This window comes from Haliotis rufescens, unplaced genomic scaffold (genome assembly GCF_023055435.1).
Source record: "Haliotis rufescens isolate VD_foot unplaced genomic scaffold, xgHalRufe1.0.p SCAF_11, whole genome shotgun sequence".
In the NCBI taxonomy this organism is placed as follows: domain Eukaryota; kingdom Metazoa; phylum Mollusca; class Gastropoda; order Lepetellida; family Haliotidae; genus Haliotis; species Haliotis rufescens.
In genome coordinates, this window is record NW_025963791.1 from 33424348 (window position 1) to 33448655 (window position 24308).

The 24308-nt window shown below is 42.0% G+C and overlaps 1 protein-coding gene across 1 annotated transcript; it reads left to right on the plus strand.

Moving 5' to 3' along the window:
• Window positions 1-2568: 2568 nt before the first annotated feature.
• LOC124151243 lies at window positions 2569-7209 on the plus strand. Its single transcript, XM_048392964.1, has 3 exons — window positions 2569-2644; window positions 5226-5581; window positions 5900-7209. The coding sequence occupies exons 1-3, from the start codon at window positions 2569-2571 to the stop codon at window positions 7085-7087; spliced, it is 1620 nt and encodes a 539-aa protein (XP_048248921.1). The 3' UTR covers window positions 7088-7209.
• The last annotated feature ends 17099 nt before the right edge of the window (window positions 7210-24308 follow it).

Below are 24308 nucleotides of genomic sequence, written 5' to 3' on the forward strand. Positions count from 1 at the left end.
CCGATCATAACATTTATACATGTATATTATAATCCCCAATCGTTGGAGAGTATTTTGTACGCAGAATCGGGATTATTAAAAACTTAATTTGAATTTGATTACCTCGTTACGATACCATGTATCCTTACATCTAAATGAACACTTGCAAAGACATTTTATGTAATACGGTATTTAGAACCGTGGTTTAATGTGTAGCACAACAGACATACGGACTATGGTTTCAGCAGCTTTTATAAGCACTCCTTATACGATGGTACTACTAACGGTTAACAAGGGCGTGGCAGAGACTGTGTGAGAGAGAGAGAGGCTGTGGGCTGCTTCAGGCGTGACTAGAGCTAGTCCCAGTGTGCTGGCCTTCTGAGCGATGAGTCGACTGTAAGCTGTTGGATGTTGGCTCGTGTGGCTGTTGGTGTTCTTATGCCGTTTCTTCTGGACTGCTCTGTCGGTCTTATCCTGTTCAGTGTTCAGAGCCTTTCTCTGCCTCTCTGCCGACTTCTGACTGACTGACTGAGGTTGGGGATTTTACGTGCGCTTTCCGGCTGCAAGCGTATGTCGCACACGGGCCCGCCAGGCCTTTTAATGTATTTGCCAAAAAATATGAAGGAAGGGATTTGTGCTACCCAGGAGGGGGTTAAGGGGTTGCTTATATAGGCGTTTTTAAATTTGGATATTCGGAATGAATGCCGGGGGGAGGGGGGGGGGGGGGGGGGGGGGGTATTTGGTATTTGCTTAGGATGTTGGATGTGTTATTTAGTGGGTTTAAGATTTTTTTCTAGAGGGTACTCGGAGTTTAAGTTTAGTGTGTTTTGGAGTGTTGTTCTGTGAGTCTTGTAGTGAGGGCAGTGGATGGGTGCATGTTCTGTGGTTTCTTTTTGAGTGCACTGTGGGCATGTGCCTGTTGCGTGTATGTTTAGTGTTTGAAGGTGGCTGTTTAATTTGGTGTGACCTGTTTGTAATTTAGTTATAGCCCTGTCGATTTTTTTGGATGGGTGAAGAATGTTGGCTTCAGTTAGGTTTTTTGAGTACTTTGCCGACTTCGTTGTTGTTGCATTAGGTGTTTAAGAGGTCGCCTTCTGCCTAGGCAATTTCGGCTGACCTGTCCCTCTTTGGGACTCCTGTGTGTGAGAAGGGTTCACTGACGGTGTTGTTTATATAGAGGTTTCTTAGCTGATTAGCTGCGACCCTGCCCCAGCCTTTGACAAAGGTCCCCCATCAGCCAGTCAGTAATTAGTGATACCCAAGTTCTCAGTGTCACGAAAAGCATCCAGCTTAATAAACTGACAACACTGCCATTCAGTAATTAGTGATACCCAAGTTCTCAGTGTCACGAAAAGCATCCAGCTTAATAAACTGACAACACTGCCATTCAGTAATTAGTGATACCCAAGTTCTCAGTGTCACGAAAAGCATCCAGCTTAATAAACTGACAACACTGCCATTCAGTAATTAGTGATACCGAAGGTCTCAGTGTCACGAAAAGCATCCAGCTTAATAAACTGACAACACTGCCATTCAGTAATTAGTGATACCCAAGTTCTCAGTGTCACGAAAAGCATCCAGCTTAATAAACTGACAACACTGCCATTCAGTAATTAGTGATACCCAAGTTCTCAGTGTCACGAAAAGCATCCAGCTTAATAAACTGACAACACTGCCATTCAGTAATTGGGCTATAAGGGATACCCAAATTATTAGGGTGGTCAAAACCAGTTCGTAGTTCAATAAGCTGGAAACTCTTGGTCGGCAACTGTCAACCAACGACCAACACCAAGGCCTCGTTCCTCAAAGCGATCTTAGCGCTACTGTGATCGTAAGCCTGTGTTAAAGTATGGGACTTACGATCACCTTAGCGCTACGATTGCTTTGAGGAACGGGGCCGTGGTCGTTAACACAAACACGCATGGAGGGTGTCTCCTTTCCTATTGCCATGGGGCAGGAACTGTTTCTTCTGATGATCTCAATAAGCCCACCTGCCTACGCATCCTCTGCGTAGTTTTACATGTTATTTGAAATTACAATCGATTTATTATATGTTTAAACTGATAGACATCGGGATAAGGTAAATCTATTTTCACATCTTTATTCTGACATGAACAGCTTCACCAGGTAAAAGAAGAAAGAAAAACATTGGTGTCTATCCGGTAACAGATGTTTTGTCAACAGGTGTAGCTGGCTTTGAGCTCATTCATTTCGCCAACACCATGCGGCTGAGACCGCCTCCGTGGTCTTGTGGTAGAGCGTCCGCCCGGAGAGCGGAAGGTCCAGGGTTCGATCCCGGGCCGCGTCATACAAAAAGACGTTAAAAGATTGTACTTGTTGTTACCCTGTCTGGCGCTCGGCATTAAGGGGCTAAAACAAGGACTGGTCGGCTCGGAGTCAGTATACTGTGTCTGAGTGGGGTATTCATGTTAAACTGCGGCATGGTATCTCAGTGAGCTAGCACTATAAATCGGCATCAGTCCGGACTAGTACAAGCAGCCACACACACAAATACACGTGCACGCACGTCGCTATATAAGTGCAATAATCTTGGACGCGACGTTAAACCCAATTTCACCTCACCTCACCATGCGGCTGAACACGAAGTTTGCTGTCCTTGTGCTTGGACTGCTAGCTTTAAGTATCGCCTTCATCTGGATGGCAGGTAAGTGTATGATATCCCTGCACCCATGTACTGTAGACATTGAGGTGAGGTGAAATGGGGTTTAACGTCGCGTCCAAGATTATTGCACTTATATAGCGACGTGCATGCATGTGTGTGTGTGTGTGTGGCTGCTTGTACTTGTCCGGACTGATGCCGATTTATAGTGCTAGCTCACTGAGATACCATGCCGCAGTTTAACATGAATACCCCATTCAGACACAGTATACTGACTCCGAGCCGAGTTTTAGCCCCTTAATGCCGAGCGCCAGACAGGGTAACAACAAGTACCATCTTTTAACGACTTTTGGTATGACGCGGTCGGGGATCGAACCCCGGACCTTCCGCTCTCCGGGCGGACGCATTACCACTAGACCACGGAGGCGGTCCTGTAGACATTGATGTATACTGATATATAGTATGGTCTACTCCATTACACATCTCCTGTGCTGTCAAATGGTATCGCGAATATACCGCAAGCGGTCCTCATTGCGTAAGAGAAGTAAGTACATCATAAAAGTGTCTATGTAGTAAATATCCTGTAATGGAACACGATAATGACGGAGATTGTTGTGAAAACACACCTGCATATTTTTCTTCAGGTATTTCCATCACATATTGAAGTTTGAAACAGTTTGAAATATTAAAATCCAATATATTATCACAAATAGCTTAGTGGGTGAGTGAGTATTTCTTAACGTCGAAACCCCTGAAGAACGGGGTTAGAATAGGTCTCTAGCCATCACTGCTTGTCGTAAGAGGCCACTAACGGATCGGGTGGTCAGGCTCTCTGACTTGATTAATGCATGTTATCGTATCCCAATTGCGTGGATCGATGCTGTTTTTCAGTCACTGGATTGTCTGGTCCAGACTCGATTATTTACAAACCGCCGTCATATAGCTGGAATGGAGTGCGGAGTTAAACAACAAACAAACAAAAGCTGAACACCGTATCAGCAGTCTTCGAATTATTCGCGGTGATCACTCTCATAGTTAACTAGTGGCTGTAGATGTGCATCTGAGACAATAAACCCACTTGTAAACTAAATCAGATCTTTAACTAAAACAGGTCCGTCATTGTTTACAGATCAAACTTCACAATTGTTGCATCTGGCTGTGCCGTCATGTGGTAATATTGAGGTAAGTACGTTTAGACATGAGCAACCCAAACTCCAAAGGGTGGTTGCCTAGTCTTGTCTTGTCTTAACCAAATCGGGGGGCACGGGTGGCCCAGTCGTCTAAGGCGCCGCGATTCGCTTTGCAGAGTTGCGTCCCTTGGGCACGCCAGAAACCTATGATTGCGGGTTCGAATCCCGGTTCGCCCCAATTATGTTTCTAGGTTTGTCAGCACCATACCCGTGCTCATGGGTTTCACCGAAGTGGTAATCGTCTGAGGCCTGCATCACTTCGGGCTTTCCTCCCACATTAAGCTGACACGCCGCGATATGACTGGAATACTGTTAAAAGCCGCGTTAAACCCAAGTCACTCACTCACTCACTTAACCATATCTGTTGTACTTATTTACCACATCTATCTAATACACTTCTCTTTGGACATCAGAATTGATCTCAGAAGAAAATGGATGATCAACGGAAACGTTGTGTGGAACCATTGGAATGTCTGTTTTAACCATCTACTTGAGTAAGCAACTGCCCCAAGCACTGGCTATCAACATGTAAACAACTTCTTAGCGTTTTATGGAGACATGGCTAATTGGGTAATAGGAGCAATCCCTTTGAATGGACAAGGCCGAAGCACTTGACAAATAACCAGTGAATGTTAATTCATTGTGTTATTAACACAGGAAATGGCCCAGACTTGCAGCGTGGTGAATTCACGGGAATGTAGATAAGACTTCTTGCAAGTATACAGTGTGACGTTAGATTATATGCATGCATGAACAACCAATGTAAATTCATAGTTTATCTAACAATTGCCAAGATATTAACAATATTCGTTGATATTCGTACATAATGAAATGGGTGTACTGGTGCTGTTAGAGGTCTTTCACAGCCAAAATGATGTCATCACGATTTGCATAAAGCTTTCCAGACAATTTTTTCCACAAGTTCGGGAAGAGATGGAAATATGAAAGTGCCAATTCTGGTAAAAATGTAGGATGTTCAGTGAGTTCCAACCCATAGTCCTGCACATGCATGTCTCATTTCTCTGTGGAACAACACCCAGCTAATTTAGCTGCCTTGATACTTCTAACGCAGCTGCCAAAGCAGATTAGCATAATATTGGCCATTAATCGTCTAACCTATTCTGAGATGGTCCACCAGGATGGTCCTTTGGAATCCCAGAAAACAGAAGCCACTATCTTGCTAGCTGATGGGATATACTCAGAAGACACCATCTTGTTAGCTGATGGGATAGACCCAGAAGCCACTATCTTGCTAGCTGATGGGATATACTCAGAAGCCACCATCTTGTTAGCTGATGGGATAGACCCAGAAGCCACCGTCTTGTTAGCGGATGGGATAGACTCAGAAGACACCACCTTGTTAGCTGATGGGATAGACCCTGAAGCCACCATCTTGTTAGCTGATGGGATAGACCCATAAGCCACCATCTTGTTAGCTGATGGGATAGACTCAGAAGACACCATCTTGTTAGCTGATGGGATAGACCCAGACGACAGCATCTTGTTAGCGGATTGGATAGACCAAGAAGACACCATCTTGTTAGCTGATGGGATAGACTCAGTCGACAGCATCTTGTTAGCGGATGGGATAGACCAAGAAGACACCACCTTGTTAGCTGATGGGATAGACCCTGAAGCCACCATCTTGTTAGCTGATGGGATAGACCCAGAAGCCACCATCTTGTTAGCTGATGGGATAGACCCAGAAGCCACCATCTTGTTAGCTGATGGGATAGACCCAGAAGCCACCATCTTGTTAGCTGATGGGATAGACTGCTTCAGAGGAAGAGACGTAAGCTGTTGCCACTACGTTAGTGTTGTTAAGAAGAATGGAAGACATAACTGAGGTCTTAAAAATAAAGAATATAATTGTTATCTCAAACCAAATCAGGAGATTGGAGTCAGAAGCACTGGAATCCAGCGTGCTGAAATAAAAATTATTCACTTTACTAAAAATGCCGTTTGTTTCTCACCTCATTTCCCACCCTCCACCCCTATCCCAATGATAGGGATTCAGGTTTTATTTAGGTTAATCTTTACGATCAATCAACGTATACCTATACCACAACAATGAATATGTTCTTACATTATCTACTTCATATTTTTACAGTCACTGAGAGACATTAAGTCACCTCTGCAACAAAGCCCGCAGGCGAAGGCTCAACTTGAATGCCGATTTGCTCAAAGAAGAAAACTTCTGACCGAGTTCTGCAACAAGTTTGGGCAAATACAGTTCCAAGAGAAGGCAAAAGGTCCACTTACTACCAACGATAGAACCCGCCAGCCTACATATTCAGTGTGCTTGATACCAAAGATTGGCAGTAGCTTCTGGAAAAATGTTACAGCTGCATACAAGAAAGATGACGGATCAAAACGAAAGGGAACTCTTTCCATTTCATCCTACTCAAACCTAGTGAAATCCAGCACAATGTTCACGTTCGTTCGAAACCCATACATAAGATTATTTTCGGGATATAATGAAGAATTTTACGGTATCAATCCTACATACTGGAATTCTATGGGAAGGCCAATCATGAAAGCTGTTCGCTCTCGTACTGATTGGGTATCTTGTGCTCACGACGTCACGTTTTCAGAGTTGGTGGATTACCTTATTTACAGCCATAACAACAAAAAGAGAATAGACCTCCATTTTAAACCAATTCATGAACAGTGTGGGTTCTGTGAGACTCAATATACGTACATAGGGAAGATGGAGACGTTTCTTGATGACATGGTGTTTATGACTGACGCTATGGGTATGCTTGATGTTAATACTACCAGGGAGGCTATACTAACACGGGGTATAAATGGTTACCGTGAAATGATATACTCCAATGCACATAATCTTTTTCATAAGAAACGGGACCTGATGGAAAAATGTGGGGTGTCACTTATTGAAGGACTCCGACGGACCTGGAAGAGATGGCAGAATCGGGGAATGATATCAATAGGAATTCCATTTCCACTAAAAGCAGATGACATAAAAGTTACATTTGAACGTTTCAATGAGTTGGCACAAAAAGCACACAACGCATCGGATCCAAACATTCTTCATGAAGGGAAAAACAGAGCACTGAGAGAAGCCTACGAGTCACTGACTTATGATGCTAAGGTCAGACTTATGAAGATGTTTGAACCTGAGTTTGAGATGTTTGATTATGATCCTATGCCAGACTTCGTGTTTGGGGAGTATCAGAATAATGACAATATTGATCTGTCTCATAACAAATACAGGCGAACTTCAAGAATAATTCATTCAAAGTTATTGAAGACAAATGAGTCTATATCCACATTCTAATTCCATGTCTATCAATATCAAAAAAAGAAATTGAAGATTCTTGTCTGCATTATCGCAATGACACATCTACGTGGGGCTACTGTATTTGAAATAGTCGGAACTTGTAAGTTTGTGGCTGGTTATTAGCATGTACCTGTGCTCAGTGGTTATAAAACATAATCATTTTACATTATGTAAAAACTGGGAATAAAATCGGATTATGGAAGAAATTGGTTCTATTATTGATGATTTACAATTTACCCTCCTTTGGTAATAATGAAAATTCTATATCCTCAACAGCGAAAGAAACGCAAGTCCTTTCGTGAAAGGCACAAAATAATAATCTTTAAAAGAAATGTAAACTTTTTTGAAGAAACGCATTGAAGAAACACTGTTCACTGTTTAGATCATTCTTTTTGATTATCAAATGCCAAGGCCAAAACATCTATGTCGCTTTTGTCTTATATACCCTTAACCGCAAAAGAAACGTCACCCGAAGTAATATTGTAGGAAAAGTTGTCATTTAAATATCTGGGTAATTTTTGTCAAAGTTTCTAAAGTTTAACATTACCTTGTCTGGGAAATGAAATTTGATGATTAAAAAAACAAAGCAGATGACAATACAACCGATCGCCCAACGCATCACGGCGTACGGCCAAGGTAACCCGATGCACGTGGGTTCCGTGCAAATTGAAATGCACATGCCTTTCCCCATTTCTTGCCCTATAAAAATCCACCCACATTGGATAACATTTATTCGTTATTGAATTGCTACCACATGCCAAGATTGACCAGAAATCAGCGACACCAAGCCCTTGGACGATAGCAAGCTGGACAAACCGCCCGGCAAGTAGCCAATGCATTTCAAGTCCACGTAAGGACCATATGCAGGCTCCGTCAGATTCTGCGACAGCATCTTCATAATCGCTTTGTTACTGCTGTTGAAACTGCTCGACAGACCATGGGGACACACCAGGGACACATTAGTGCGGACACCGTCCGCCGACGATTGACGACGATTGACGAGCACGATTCTGACACCACGTGATCGCCGGGACCGTCTTCAGTGGGCAACACTCAGACGAGTGAGGTTACTGTATCTAAACAGTAGATGGCAGAGAGAGAGAGAGAGAGAGAGAGAGAGAGAGAGAGAGAGAGAGAGAGAGAGAGAGAGAGAGAGAGAGAGAGAGAGTCTGGCGAAGCCGTGGGGCCCGTTATTCGGATGCTTGTGTTGTTGAGAGAGACTCGTGGGGTGGTCCGAGTATCATAGTGTGGGGTGGAATTGGTCTTGCGCAGAGGGTCGGCACTGTGGTCTTCCAGAACATCGGTCCAGGGAGAGGCAATGGTGTCACAGCAGCTCGGAACATTGATCAAGTCTTGAGTCAACACGCCATACATCAGTTGGCACGTCGCCGCAACCATGAGTTTCAGCATGACAGCGCGAGAGCAACAAGAGACTTCCTCCAGCAGAATGGCATCAGAACCATGTATTGGCCTGCCCTCAGTCCCGATTAAAATCCCATTGAGCACCTGTGAGACGAGATTCAGAGACGGCTGAATGACGTCCGACCAAGGCCGACAACTGCATCTGAACTGCGTCAGGCGTTCCTCAGAGTGTGGGCACAAGTGCCTATGGCCTTCATCAACAGCTCATCCATTCCATGTATCGACGTTGCACGGCAGTCATCAAGGCACATGGCGGACACACGAGATACTGACTTGTGATGCCATTTTCTCAGAGACTAGTGTTGTGTTTCACTTTAAGAACATTTGACACTTTAAATTCAACCTTGATGATCAGTTTTTGCCAAGTTTCATTTTTAATATGTCTCAAAGTATATTTACAGTGTTTGGGCAAATAAAGTTCCTCATATATCTATCCATCCTTTTGCGGTTCAGTATAGAAACTGAATTTCCACTTTTGTCTCGAGTGCCCATTTTACTAAAATTTGAAGGGGCGGTCGGGTAGCCTAGTGGTTAAAGCGTTAGCTCGTCACGCCGAAGACCCGGGTTCGATTCCCGACATGGGTAAAATGTGTGAAGCCCATTTCTGGTGTCCCCCGCCGTGATATTGCTGGAATATTGCTAAAAGCGGCGTAAAACCTCACTCACTCACTCACTCACTAAAATTTGAGGGAACATGTACTTCATATTTATTATTACACATTTCAAACTCTTGATAAACTAAAATAATAATATAGCTGCAACTTCTATGTTCTAAGAAGATGTATGAAGAAAAAAGTAAAGTATGTATTTTTAACTCTCAAGAAAAGGAAAATGCCATTTTAACTTTATGAGACAGATTGTTGACAGTGCGTGTGACGGGTGTTGGGACCCGATGCACAGGACGTTCGTAGGTTATGATCTGCCTAAGCAACCTTTTTAGCACTAGGGGTAGTTATGACCACTAGTCTCACGGACGTTCGTAGCTTGCGGGCGTTTTTTGGACCGGTCCCCCGATGTAATAGCGCTCTGTACAGGTGAACTGAGAAAAACAGTGTACCTTGTATAATGGGCCACTGGCCCCGTTGCGGAATAAACTCATTCGTTCATTCATTTTGAGCACGTCGCAGGAAGGCAGTCTTTTCGTTTCGCTAGTATTAGTATTATATCTATCTATATACCACTTTATAATGTCACAGTACATCGTATTTAAAGAAAACTGGTCCGTTAAAGTCAAAAACGATTATTGTATTTTCTTTAGAAAATCTCTGTCAGAAGTGTTGGGTCCGACTTGGTCCGGGCTGTCAAAATCAACTTGTACACACAGATGTATCATCAAATGTGTTTACATCTATAGACTAGCATTATATCTACCTATATATCACTTTATAATGTCACAGTACATCGTATTTAAAGAAAACAAGGTGTTCAAAGTGAAGCCCCTTTCCCTCTTCATTCTCAACATAGTCTCTATCAAAAGTGTTTGGCTTGTGTTGGGTCCGACTTGGCCCGGGCTGTCACAATCAACTTTAAACAGACAGATGCATCATCAAATGTGTTTACATCTGTAGCTTAATATTTTATCTACCTATATACCACTTTATAATGTCACAGTACATCGTATTTAAAGAAAACAAGGTGCTCAAAGTGAAACCCTTTTCCCCTACATTCACAACATAGTCTCTATCAAAAGTGTTTGGCTTGTGTTGGGTCCGACTTGGTCCGGGCTGTCACAATCAACTTTAAACAGACAGATGCATCATCAAATGTGTTTACGACCATAAACTAGTATTATATCTACCTATATACCACTTTATAATGTCACAGTACATCGTATTTAAAGAAAACAAGGTGCTCAAAGTGAAACCCTTTTCCCTCTACATTCTCAATATAGTCTCTTATCAAAAGTGTTTGGCGTGTGGTGGGCCCGACTTGGCCCGGGCTGTCAAAATCAACTTTAAACACGCAGATGTATCATCAATGTAGAGGGAAAAGGGCTTCACTTTGAGCACCAAGTTTTCTTTACATACCGCGATCTGAGACACTATAAAGTGGTATATAGGTAGATATTATATCATTTTCTCTTGGAACATCTATAAGATGTACAGCAGCATGTATTTACCAAAAGAAAGAATCTACGTTTTTACTTCATTACATAAACATTCACTCATTGAACATCTCCAACAGTTTTGTCCATGTTGAGATCCACTGAAATGGTTAGTTCACTTGTTACATTTATATAGAACAGAACGATATTTGTGATTAAATATGATTGTGGATACATTTACCTTGGCTATATTTTAAAATTCAACAATAGTTTGCGTGTGGTTTGTTTGGAAGCATAAAATCAACTATTGTTTGTAAAAAAAAATTGTGTGTGTTAATATATATGTTTTTTTAAAGGAAAAGGTGTTTGAATAAATAATTATTTGTGTGTTCACAAACCCCTATCATGTAATTATATTTTCCTGAATAACATGTTGTTTGCATGTAAAATAAATGTCCCTGTTCAATTATATAGAAAGTCAATAAGCGAAATAAAACTGAGTAACAGACTGTGCATTATAGATCCATAGAAATACGATTGCATAGACGATCAATTCAGAATACAACAGGTGTAAGGTGTGGCTAATTGAAATGTATCTCGATGACTAAATGAAATGTATTTCGCAGGTAATAATCAATAAACATTGTGACAGAACAACAAGTGAAGGATTGAGTTGAATTTTAGTTTTGCGAAAAAGGTCCGTGGTTTCTATGGATGAAACAAAGTTTGACAATGTTGCAAATGATCACTTTCTTTGACTACATTACTGATTCCTCAACCTGTATCGAGGAGAATTGTTTACAGTTAAGTAAAATTCTAATTAAGATTCCTTAAAGCTGTCACGGTGGCAAATTCAAACTTCGATATCATGGTACACAGTTCTATTGTAAAGTCAGATTGGGAGTTCGAGATGGCGCTATGTATTTTTATCTACAATTTGAAATAAGCGGTTAAATTTATATGTTTTGTTTGTTTGTTTTTTTGTGTAATGCCACACTCAGCAATATGCCAGCTATAATGACGGAGGTCATGCAAACAATCAAGTCTGGACCTGACAATCAGTGATTGACATCACGAGCATCAATCCACACAATTGGGATAAGATGACATGCATCCAATCAACAAAGTCAGCGAGCCTGACAACCAACCCGATCCCGTTAGTCGCCTCTAACGACAACCACAGCCACCTTTTAATACAAGCATTGGTTGCTGAAGATCTGTTCTAACCCTGATCTTCACAGGTCCAAATCTATATGTATTTTTATGGTGAGGCGGTCGTGATCGGAGAATAGGTTCGAGAGTTCGGTACACACATTCGTGGTAAATATCTCTCATGTTGTGGATGATAGGGATTCTGTCATGTTTTGAAGAAATGTCATCACTGTCATGCTTTTGATGGTACACAAAACGTAAGTTTTACCTCGAACATTCCGAGGTTCCGGTCACAAAATATATGCTTCACATTTTAAAGATTTTCGTATTAATAACATTACAACGTTTCTCAAGGTTACAGACTCCAAAGATTCATTAAAGTGCATTTTTAGCACCTAAAATTGACAACTAACACCCTGATCGCAAAACTCCTAACGATTTTTACTAAAAATAGATACGAAAACTTTTGCTGAACCCGAGATTTGAATGACTGACAAATACGTACTTTCTTGTGCTCTCATACATAAAACAGCAGTGAAAATATGATCTAAAATGGCTTAATGTGGAATGTGTCTAGGATTCTAAACTGTCCATATTATTCCAAATTGTCTGCATACACATGTGTCATGTCTTTATTTGGTTTTGTGTCTCTACCCGCTAACATATGTGGCAAGATACGCCTTCCAGGATAGTGGACGATGTGGACAATGACGTTAATTTCTACAACATGTCCAAACATTCCCAAACAGGCAGAATCATATGCTTTCTGAAAGTCAATCCAGCACATCGTTGTTGTCATCATACGTCATCATTATCCTTCAAGGATAGTGGATGGTATGGACACTGGAATATTTCGAATACTAGTATTTGGAAATGTGTGCATTTTAATTAATACAAACACTATTTTAAGCGTCAGGAAACGGGATTTCTCTTGTCATGAATGGAGAGAAAAACAACTAGGGAAGCTAGCTTGACATTTCGTTAGTACGGTCCTCATACTGTCTTTGCCTTGTTTCTCCTGAATCTCATTTGTTTTAAAGGAATCAGATAAATCGGTCATACAATGGTTTCATTGGATTTATCAAAAAGGACCATATCAGGTTTGTTCGCTTGGATACGTCTGACTCTGTATGTGGGCGTATTCCAAAGAATTTTATATGTAATTATCATTTCCCACGACGCCCTCTGCATATTCTGGGTCGTACCATTGATGGTCTCGGAGTCAAAACCACACATTAAGGCAACAAGAGGATCGAACCATGCCAAAGATACTGTGTTTGTGTCAAGCTGGACATCAACTTTGACACAAAATCACACATTGACGTTTTCGAGTGGCAAGTGATTGGTTCTGGATCGATTTGATATAGCACTTCGCTTGATTGACACTCATTTCTGTACCGTCCAGCACCATCAACAAAATAAACATTAACATTGATATTCAGTACTACATCAATGGGTCGTTTAGGAAAATCCATTGAATGACTTGTTTTCAGTCTTGACATGCTTCACAAGAGGATCTTCAGATAAATAAATATGTGCAATAGTGCACGATTAAATTCAATGAATCATGAAAGGCCTCCTTGTTAATCACACCATAGACGTTAAAATATGGTGATCATCCTCATCATAAACATCTATCATCATCATTATCATTATAATGTTTATGTTCCCGTCACAGTACATCGTAATTAAAGAAAACAAGGTATAGATGTAACACATTTGATGATACATCTATTAGTTTAAAGTTGATTTTGACAGCCCGGACCAAGTCGGACCCAACACAAGCCAAACACTTTTGATAGAGACTATTATGAGAATGTAGAAGGAAAAGGGCTTCACTTTGAGAACCTTGTTTTCTTAAAATACAGCGAACTGAGACACTATAAAGTGGTATATAGGTAGGTATAATGCTAGTCCATAGATGTAAACACATGTGATGAAACATTTGTGTGTTTAAAATTGGTTTTGACAGCCCGGGCCAAACCGGACTCAACACTTCTGACAGAGATTTTCTAAAGAAAATACAGTAAAAGTGTTTGACTTTAACGGTTCAGTTTTCTTTAAATACGATGTACTGAGACGCTTTAAAGTGGTATATAGGCAGATATAATACTAATCTATAGAAGTAAACACACCTGATGATACATTTGTGTGTTTAAAGTTGATTTTGACAGCCCGGGCCAAGTCGGACCCAACACAGACAAAACACTTCTGATAGAGAATATGTTGTGAATGTAGAGGGAAAAGGGCTCCACTTTGAGCACCTTGTTTTCTTTAACTGCCGCAATATGAGACAATAAAGTGGTATAAAATTAGATATGATACTAGTCTTTAGATACAAAGAATGTTTAGTAACTTTAGAAGTGCTAGGACAGTTATTAACACGTGTCGTGTCAGCCCTTTGATATTCGCGAATATCCACTTCCAGAAAACATCCTGTGTTGGTTTAACATGAATTAGTAAAGGTTAATAAGGGATGCCCAACACGTTAATTAATGAAAGAAGAGTAGTCAAAACACTATCGTTTCCTGCCCAGGACATCACACCCCTACACGCTAAGGTCGGTGAGAAACATTCTCATCAAAGAAAACACACATTGACTTTACTACGAGGACTCACGGTATGTAGTCATAAGTATCAGTTTATTACATTGTTGAAGATGCATTTTGATTCAAACTCAATTAAATGAGAAAAACTATACGTTTGTGGACATTTGAGATCTGCCTAGATATGCACGTTTCGTTTTATTATTCTGCAATCCATTTTTAGTATTACCCGAAGGCCCGGCCCGGCCCGGCCCGACTTTTCTTGGCCCGACTTTTAGGCAATCCCGTTTTCAAGCGACTTACTCCGAATCACTTAATTATGGTGCACGTTCCTGCCTGATGATTGTTCATTAATGTCATGTGTGTGTGTGTGTTGCATCAATGATATGTAAGTATGGTCGCCGATAATGGAGTAATTAGCCAATACAACTTTGGCCCGTCTTGGCCCGGCCCGGCCCGACTTTTAGGCAATCCCAAAAGATTGTAGTCAGCAGAAGAGAGGCCTCGGGGTGCCGGTAACGACTCGTATACCCTATACAAACAGGCTAAATGTGACTTCCGACGTTGCAAAAGACAATGGAATAAAGAAAAATATGTTGAAATAAACTCAGCATGTGAAGTAGATATTGCTGAACTCTACAGGATTGTAAAGACAATCTAAGACTGTAAATACACACCTCAAGTACAAAGAACGCTGTTGCAATACACCATCAGAGGTGTGCAACTTCTGGGCAGACTACTATGCAGATTTATTATCACCTCTCGACCGGCCGGAGTTTGACAACGACTTTCTTGTTGAGACGGACTCTAGAATAAACAACATCTCAAAGATACCACTTCTGGACGATGATCCTATACTGAAGACAGACATAGAAATACACGAACTAAAACGACTGAAACAAAGCTTAAAAAGGATAAAATCACGATGACCGAGCCAATTCACAAATGAACATATCTATTTCGCTGGAGATTTGCACCTAAAACACTTAACCCAGCTGTTTAACATGATGATACGAACATGCTACAGCGCTGCACTGTTGAGATCTGGAATAATTATTCCAATATATAAAGGAAACAATAAGGGCAGATCGGATCCTGCAAATTACAGAGGTATCACTCTGACGTTCGTGGTGGGAAAACTGTTCGAAAAGATCCTATTGGAGAGAATTGAGAGAGATATCAAATATATGGAGCCCGACTTCCCACATAGATTACAATGTGGCTTCAGGCGAGAACATGGTGCAAACATAGCTACCTATATACTCAAAGAAGTCATATCTTTCTACACGGAAAGATCTCCCTATGTAAACACTGTGTTTCTTGATAATGAGAAAGCGTTCGATCGTATTTGGCACAACGGACTACTCCTAAAAGTATTCATCCTTGGTGTGCAAAGGAAAGCCTGGCATATCATACGTCAGTCGTATCACGAATCTACTGCATGTGTTACATATGCCGGCGAGACAAATCGACCGTTCCCAATCCGACAAGGTGTAGGACAAGGTGTAGGACAAGGACGCGTCTTATCCGCCTTGATGTTCCTTGTGTATATTAACGAGCTTATAATCCGCCTTGACCATTTGAAACAAGGTGTTATGCTTGGACGTGATCACTTCCCGGGCCCAGTTGTCCTACTCGCGGATGACACAACCCTCATAAGCTCAACAATTGGTGGCCTATGCATGTCCTTACAGAATGTACATCAATATGCTTGCCAATGGAGACTGACATATAATGCAAGAAAAAGCTGTGTCCTGATGTTTAAAGGTGGAAACAAAATCAACCAACCATGTTCTTTAAATTTAGACTAGGTAACCATACACTGGAAATGAAATCGAGCACAATATATGCAGGTTCCATTATCAGTACTCATTTAGAATACGAAAGGACCAGGAGAGCTTGCGAATGGCGAGGAAGAATTTGAATTCCCTGAGAGATATTGGACAAAAGAGGTCTGAATCCAGTCTGTTGTATGAACATATGGCGTAGAGTAATGATTCTGTGTGTCTTCTACACGTGTGAACAGTGGTCAAATATGTCCAAGACAGAACACAATGAAATTAAAAAACTCCAGCGCTACTTTGCCCGTAATGTACAAAATGTTCATGTAAGATGTCCGGCCGTTGCAACTATTCAGACGCTGGGATTGTGGACTATGACATCTGTGATTGACAAAATTAAGCTGATGTTCCTTTGGCGGACGTGTAGAAGCAACCACAGATATACCCCGAAAAAAGTGTTTTATTTCAAGTGTGCTCAATATATAACAGGCAGTGACAAAAGTAAGTCTGTAACACATGATCTACTCAATGTGGCAAAGCAGTATTGACCATAATAGTTCACTTAGTTTGAACTAACCAGTTTCCATCCAAGGATGTGTGGTACAGACGAAAATAACACAACATGAATCTACCAATTTCTGTGCATAATGTTCTTGTTAATTTGCTGTGTTTACATGATTCCAAATGTATATCACTCTCCGAAATTAATGGAGGAAATAAAGATAATACATTCATTCATAATATTGATGGATATCCTTTTTGTTTTGTTTGTTTGTTGTTTAACGCCGCACTCAGCAATATTCCAGCTATATGACGTCGGTCTGTAAATAATCGAGTCTGGACCAGACAATCAAGTGATTGACACCATGAGCATCGATCCACACAATTGAGATACGATGACATGCATCAACCACGTCAGCGAGCCTGACCACCCGAACCCGTTAGTCGCCTCTTGCGACAAGTATAGTCGCCTTTTACGATGGATATGCAATACGCAAAGATAAACCCAGAAATAGGCGAAATGAGTAGATAACCACACAAGATCAATAACACAAATGGTTAAGTTTACAATCATGAAAGGCAATACAATACATCAAGCATGTGGTAGCAGTAATAGATAATAGGCCCTATTACATAAGTCAGTGCATTCACGAATATCCAGTATATCCATTCTTGAACCCAGGAAGCTGGCAATACATGAATGTTGTGAAGCCGTTTACTCGTCCACACATATAAAAAGCAAATCAGGCTGTAGACGTTTTCAATCGCCCTCGTCTCGCACTTATATATAGGCACAGGGGCATTCTAGTAACTGTTACATCATGAAGCGACTTGAACTCTAGGTAATCAGTCCCGGAAGTGAATCGAAAACTGTAAACAAGCTCCCCACAGCGGAGCTCACCTTCCAGGTCAGGTAACGAAGGGGTCAAGCGCTGGAACGGAGTTTGAACTGTAAACAACTAAGGGAGGTCACTCTATGTTACGAGCGCTTCAGTGAGCTGCCACTAACAATCATCCGAAATATACCACTAATACATACTGCCACATAACAATATATCCATTGGGTTTGTTTTACAATGTTTATACATAAACTAGAAGAGTCTATTATCTATAACTGTTTTATACACTGACAGAAATTAAGAAATAGCATGATATATTAATGTCAAGAATACCATGTGTAATCTGTATCTAAACTGCTATATCGATATAAGCAAATCAAGGATACAACTAGAGGCATATTAACATTGCACAACTGCATGGTCAATATTTAGGTTTCCTCTATGATCGCGGGTTTGAATTCGTCCTGATTATATTTCTAAAATTGTGAGCACCGTACCCGTGTTTGTGCATTTCACAGTAGGGGACACGCCTACGACCTGCATCTCGGGTTTTCCTCCCACATGAAGCTGACAGGCGTGCTTTTACTGTAAAATTGTTTAAAGGCGGTAAACGCAACTCACTCACGCAACCGAGGTAACGCAGGTCGAACATATTTACAACGTTTGGAACGACAGGCGCTGGCAGGATCATAATCTGGGATTCGAGCCCAAAGTTCAGCAGATTCTGGAACGGGAAAGAGAATTCTACATGGAGAATTTGCGGGGCTGCAGATGCCTGGGCCTGTGCTATTATGATCAGCTGATTCCCAGTGTAGTCAGCTGTAGACATGGTACCGTACTTCAACAAGCCCTCATTATGATCAGCTGATTCCCATTGTAGTCAGCTGTAGACATGGTACCATACTTCAACAAGTCCTCAATATGATCAGCTTATTCCCAGTGTAGTCAGCTGTAGACATGGGTTCCGTACTTCAACAAGTCCTCAATATGATCAGCTGATTCCCGGTGTAGTCAGCTGTAGACATGGGTACCGTACTTCAGCAAGTCCTCAATATGATCAGCTGATTCCCATTGTAGTCACCTATAGACATGGTACCGTTCTTCAACAAGTCCTCAGTATGATCAGCTGATTCCCAGCGTAGTCAGCTGTAGACATGGTATCGTACTTCAACAAGTCCTATAATTTGATCAGCTTATTCCCAGTGAAGTCAGCTGTAAACATGTGTTCCGTACTTCAACAAGTCCTCAATATGATCAGCTGATCCCCAGTGTAGTCAACTGTAGACATGGGTACCGTACTTCAACAAGTCCTCAATATGATCAGCTTATTCCCAGTGCAGTCAGATGTAGACATGGTACCATACTTCAACAAGTCCTCAATATGATCAGCTGATTCCCAGTGTAGTCAGCTGTAGACATGGGTTCCGTACTTCAACAAGTCCTCAATATGATCAGCTTATTCCCAGTGTAGTCAGCTGTAGACATGGGTATCGTACTTCAACAAGTCCTCAATATGATCAGCTTATTCCCAGTGTAGTCAGCTGTAGACATGGTACCATACTTCAACAAGTCCTCAATATGATCAGCTGATTCCCAGTGTAGTCAGCTGTAGACATGGGTTCCGTACTTCAACAAGTCCTCATTCTGATCAGCTGATTCCCATTGTAGTCAGCTGTAGACATGGTACCGTACTTCAACAAGTCCTCAATTTGATCAGCTTATTCCCAGTGAAGTCAGCTGTAGACATGGTACCGTACTTCAACAAGTCCTCAATATGATCAGCTTATTCCCAGTGTAGTCAGCTGTAGACATGGTACCATACTTCAACAAGTCCTCAATATGATCAGCTTATTCCCAGTGTAGTCAGCTGTAGACATGGGTTCCGTACTTCAACAAGTCCTCATTCTGATCAGCTGATTCCCATTGTAGTCAGCTGTAGACATGGTACCGTACTTCAACAAGTCCTCAATATGATCAGCTGATTCCCAGTGTAGTCAGTTGTAGACATGGGTTCCGTACATCAACAAGCCCTCATTCTGATCAGCTGATTCCCATTGTAGTCAGCTGTAGACATGGTTCCGTACTTCAACAAGTCCTCAATATGATCAGCTGATTCCCATTGTAGTCAGCTGTAGACATGGGTTCCGTACTTCAACAAGTCCTCATTCTGATCAGCTGATTCCCAGTGTAGTCAGCTGTAGACATGGGTTCCGTACTTCAACAAGTCCTCATTCTGATCAGCTGATTCCCATTGTAGTCAGCTGTAGACATGGTACCGTACTTCAACAAGTCCTCAATATGATCAGCTGATTCCCGGTGTAGTCAGCTGTAGACATGGTACCGTACTTCAACAAGTCCTCAATATGATCAGCTGATTCCCAGTGTAGTCAGCTGTAGACATGTGTTCCGTACTTCAACAAGTCCTCAATATGATCAGCTGATTCCCATTGTAGTCAGCTGTAGATATGGTACCGTTCTTCAACAAGTCCTCAATATGATCAGCTGATTCCCAGCGTAGTCAGCTGTAGACATGGGTATCGTACTTCAACAAGTCCTCAATATGATCAGCTTATTCCTAGTGTAGTCAGCTATAGACATGGTACCGTTCTTCAACAAGTCCTCAATTTGATCAGCTTATTCCCAGTGAAGTCAGCTGTAGACATGTGTTCCGTACTTCAACAAGTCCTCAATATGATCAGCTGATCCCCAGTGTAGTCAGCTGTAGACATGGGTATCGTACGTCAACAAGTCCTCAATATGATCAGCTTATACCCAGTGTAGTCAGCTGTAGACATGGTACCATACTTCAACAAGTCCTCAATACGATCAGCTTATTCCCAGTGTAGTCAGCTGTAGACATGGTACCGTACTTCAACAAGTCCTCAATATGATCAGCTGATTCCCATTGTAGTCAGCTGTAGACATGGGTTCCGTACTTCAACAAGTCCTAATTCTGATCAGCTGATTCCCATTGTAGTCAGATGTAGACATTGTACCGTACTTCAACAAGTCCTCAATATGATCAGCTGATTCCCATTGTAGTCAGCTGTAGACATGGTTCCGTACTTCAACACGTCCTTAACATGATCAGCTGATTCCCGGTGTAGTCAGCTGTAGACATGGTACCGTACTTCAACAAGTCCTCAATATGATCAGCTGATTCCCAGTTTAGTCAGTTGTAGACATGGGTTCCGTACTTCAACAAGTCCTTATTATGATCAGCTTATTCCCATTGTAGTCAGCTGTAGACATGGTACCGTACTTCAACAAGTCCTCAATATGATCAGCTGATTCCCAGTGTAGTCAGTTGTAGACATGGGTTCCGTACTTCAACAAGTCCTCATTCTGATCAGCTGATTCCCATTGTAGTCAGCTGTAGACATGGTACCGTACTTCAACAAGTCCTAAATATAATCAGCTGATTCCCAGTGTAGTCAGCTGTAGACATGGGTATCGTACTTCAACAAGTCCTCATTTTGATCAGCTTATTCCCAGTTGAGTCAGCTGTAGACATGGCTTCCGTACTTCAACAAGTCCTCATTCCGAACAGCTGATTCCCATTGTGGTCAGCTGTAGCTATAGGCTATCTTCCGAGGACCCTCCTTCAACAAAATCATCATGGAAAAGCAAGACCTGTCATAGAACAGTACGTAAATTATAACTGGTTACAATGGGCATGAGACAATAGTAATATTAGTTTTGCATAGTTTTATTACGTGACTTCCGCGATGGTCTAGACGAACAGGAACTCGCTGGATTGTTTACTAAACATACAGGTGTCACGAGCTGCCTCCCCAAACGTGTGTAATGACTAAAGTCCATGTTGACATAGTGAGATGGGCTGAGTCAGGGGAATGCATCTTATTGTAATATGTCACGCTATCGTATAAATGTCAGGGTAAACATATAACTAAATATAAACATGCGTCAATCATCACACTATCGTAGATCAGGGAAACGCCTACCTTTTCGTGCGTTGAACGTGTTTTTTTTACATTTTTGCAATTTCATTTTTAAAGTGTTAAAGTTTCTTTTGGCCGTCCGTTTATTACAAAAGTGAGAATACACGTACTTTGCGGACTAACAGGGTTGCACTGAACGCTTAAAGGGAACCGTGGCGATTCGCTGTGTAGAGTTGCGTCCCTTGGGCATGCCCGAAACCCTGGTTTGAATCCCTGTTCGACATGATTATATTTCTAGGTTTGACAGCCCCACAGAACGCCTGAGACCCGCGTCACTTCGGGCTTTCCTCCCACATTGAGCTGACACGCCATGGTATAACTGGAATACTATTCAAAGCGGCGTACGCGTTAAACCAAATTCACCCCTTCTTCCCGAGGAGAGGGCGTTAACTGACTATTAAAGTCCAGTTTCCACGTGCACCCTTGCCGAACTAGACTGGAATTTCTAGGCTCAATCGCAGCGCTATTACAAGTTATGTCCCTTTTATGACTAGGCGATTTTGATTTGACTACTCGATAAATCCAGCCAACATGTAACTCCAGAATTCAAAGTAAAGCAAAACATATCGTCAAATCACAACAATGCTCTTTGCAGAAAGTGATACACGTCCACGGCACGTTTTTTGCAGACAATGTTAAAAAGTGAAAAACACGTGTCTTTTTGGCAGCCGAAACTACACGTGCAATAAGTATTGATAAATGATACTCACACTGAAAAAAACTAAAACACCACAGAAATGCCAAAACTGACAGATGGGAACCAAACATGCCCACATTGCCAGAACTTTTGGTTGCCCACGTGTTGCTGTAACTAACGTTACAGGCAGATCGGGCAGACATCAGACAGGCCACGAACAGTCATACCCAGGGTAACTACACCCAATGAAAACAGGTGCCAATGAAGCCAAGTACTTGCGTACTTTGCATGTTGCGTTCCAGAGGACATGCCGTAAGGTGTAGGGGGGTGTTATTGTGTGGGCAGGAATTTGTGAGCAGGAGAGAACACCACTTGTCATCCTTAACGAAAATCTGACACGTCAGGGTTCCACATATGACATCCTTCGTCCGATAGTCATATAATTTCTACACCTACTGCTACTTGGTGTCGTGTAGCAGCATGACAACGCCAGACCCGTTACAGCCCGACTCGTATAGAACTTCCTTGCAGCCTGCAACGTCAACGTGTTGCCGTGGCCGGCTCGCTCCCCAGCCATTTCCCCAAAATAACATCTCTGGAATGGAATGTCATGAATTGTCGTGTTCGACATCGACCACATCCTCCAACCAACCGATAAGAACTGTTCCAGGACCACCAAGAAGAATGGCGACGTATATCATGTGACGTCATCAGACTTACATTTTATGGATATAACATTTTCCCGGAGAGTTTTTTTGCGTGTCTTGCAGCAGGGATGGTCATACAGGATATTAATGTGACTTGTCATTGATCCTGAGGGATTCAAGATGTGTGTGCCCTTTGTCCATTACGTTGGAGGGGCGGTCGGGTAGCCCAGTGGTTTAAGCGTTCGCTCGTCACGCCGAAGACCCGGGTTCGATTCCCGACATGGGTACAATGTGTGAAGCCCATTTCTGGTGTCCCCCGCCGTGATATTGCTGGAATATTGCTAAAAGCGGCGTAAAACCATACTCACTCACTCACTCCATTACGTTGGAAGCTTGTTTTTGCTTCCCTATGTCAATTCAGGAAATGGTCATGCCAATATCGGACGCTGTATGACTGTCATTTTAAATGTTGATTTTGTTTTGTTCTTTTTATACATTTTACTTCATCTATCTTTTGTTGGTTTTTTAAACTGGAGTGATTTACAAATATGGTAAAGTTTCTTATGGCCGTGAGTTTAGCATCATCATAACGGCTATTGTTAGCATGCGATAAATCAATCCAATTTTTATCACGATCCGATCAATATGCAAATGGGGAACTACTTTCCATTCATTGTTGCAATGACTTCTTTCTCGCGAAAGGGTGGTCGTATGAATCGTATGACGCTCTGGGGAATCTTGGTAGAAGAGTATATTCTATTGTACCTCAAAAGTCGTGAAATGTAAGTAAGACAGCCTTGTTGGGTGATCCCAATAACTGTCAGGCCTCGGTTTGGGGAATTAGCTATTGGGAGCTAGCCTTGAAACAAGAGAGAAGAGAGCTGTGAGGTCCTTAGGGTTTATTCAAGCAAGTGTGTCATATCATTCAAGTTACATCAATTAATATATAATAGTGACATACAATGATAATAATGAAATATATGTGGTTGGTACTGCTGTGGTGACTGGTATGGATCCTGCTGTGGTTGGTATGGTTCCTGTTGTGGTTGCTGGTGGTATCTTGGTGATGGGGAGGGTGGCTGTTGCTGGACCTGGGGCTCGTGCTGCTGATAGTGGGATGAGGGAGTTGCTGATTGTACAGCACAGACCTTGTTTGTAGTGATCAGCATGGTCACCAAGTTCGTTAATTGCTCAACTTGTTGGACCAAGCTGACCTCTTCCTTGCTTGGGGCCTGCGATTGTACAGCCAGTTGGGCATGGTGACGAACCTCATCCAGGGTCAATGGCTCCTTCATATACACCCACTGCTTAATCTGTGGGAGTATCCCATTGATTGCAATGGCTACTATCACAGATTGTGGTAAGCAGGAGTGTAACGCGGATGCTTGGACCCTGGTGATGAAGTCTCCAACGTCCTCCTGTTCCTTCTGTGTCATATCAAGAAGACTAAAATTGAAGGCTGATGAACTTCGAAATCGTTGCTGAAAGGCCACTTTCAGCAAGTGGATGTCCAGCTGTGTGTGCGCAGGCAGGTCCCTGAACCATACTTTAGCAGCTCCGTCTAGATAGAAGGGCGGAATTCTACAGGATTGGGTGTCTGTGTGACCATGGATGAAGTTGAAATTGTCGAAATCTGCCCACCAACTTTCAGCATCCTGCTGACCTGTGTATGTGGGGAGATGTATCT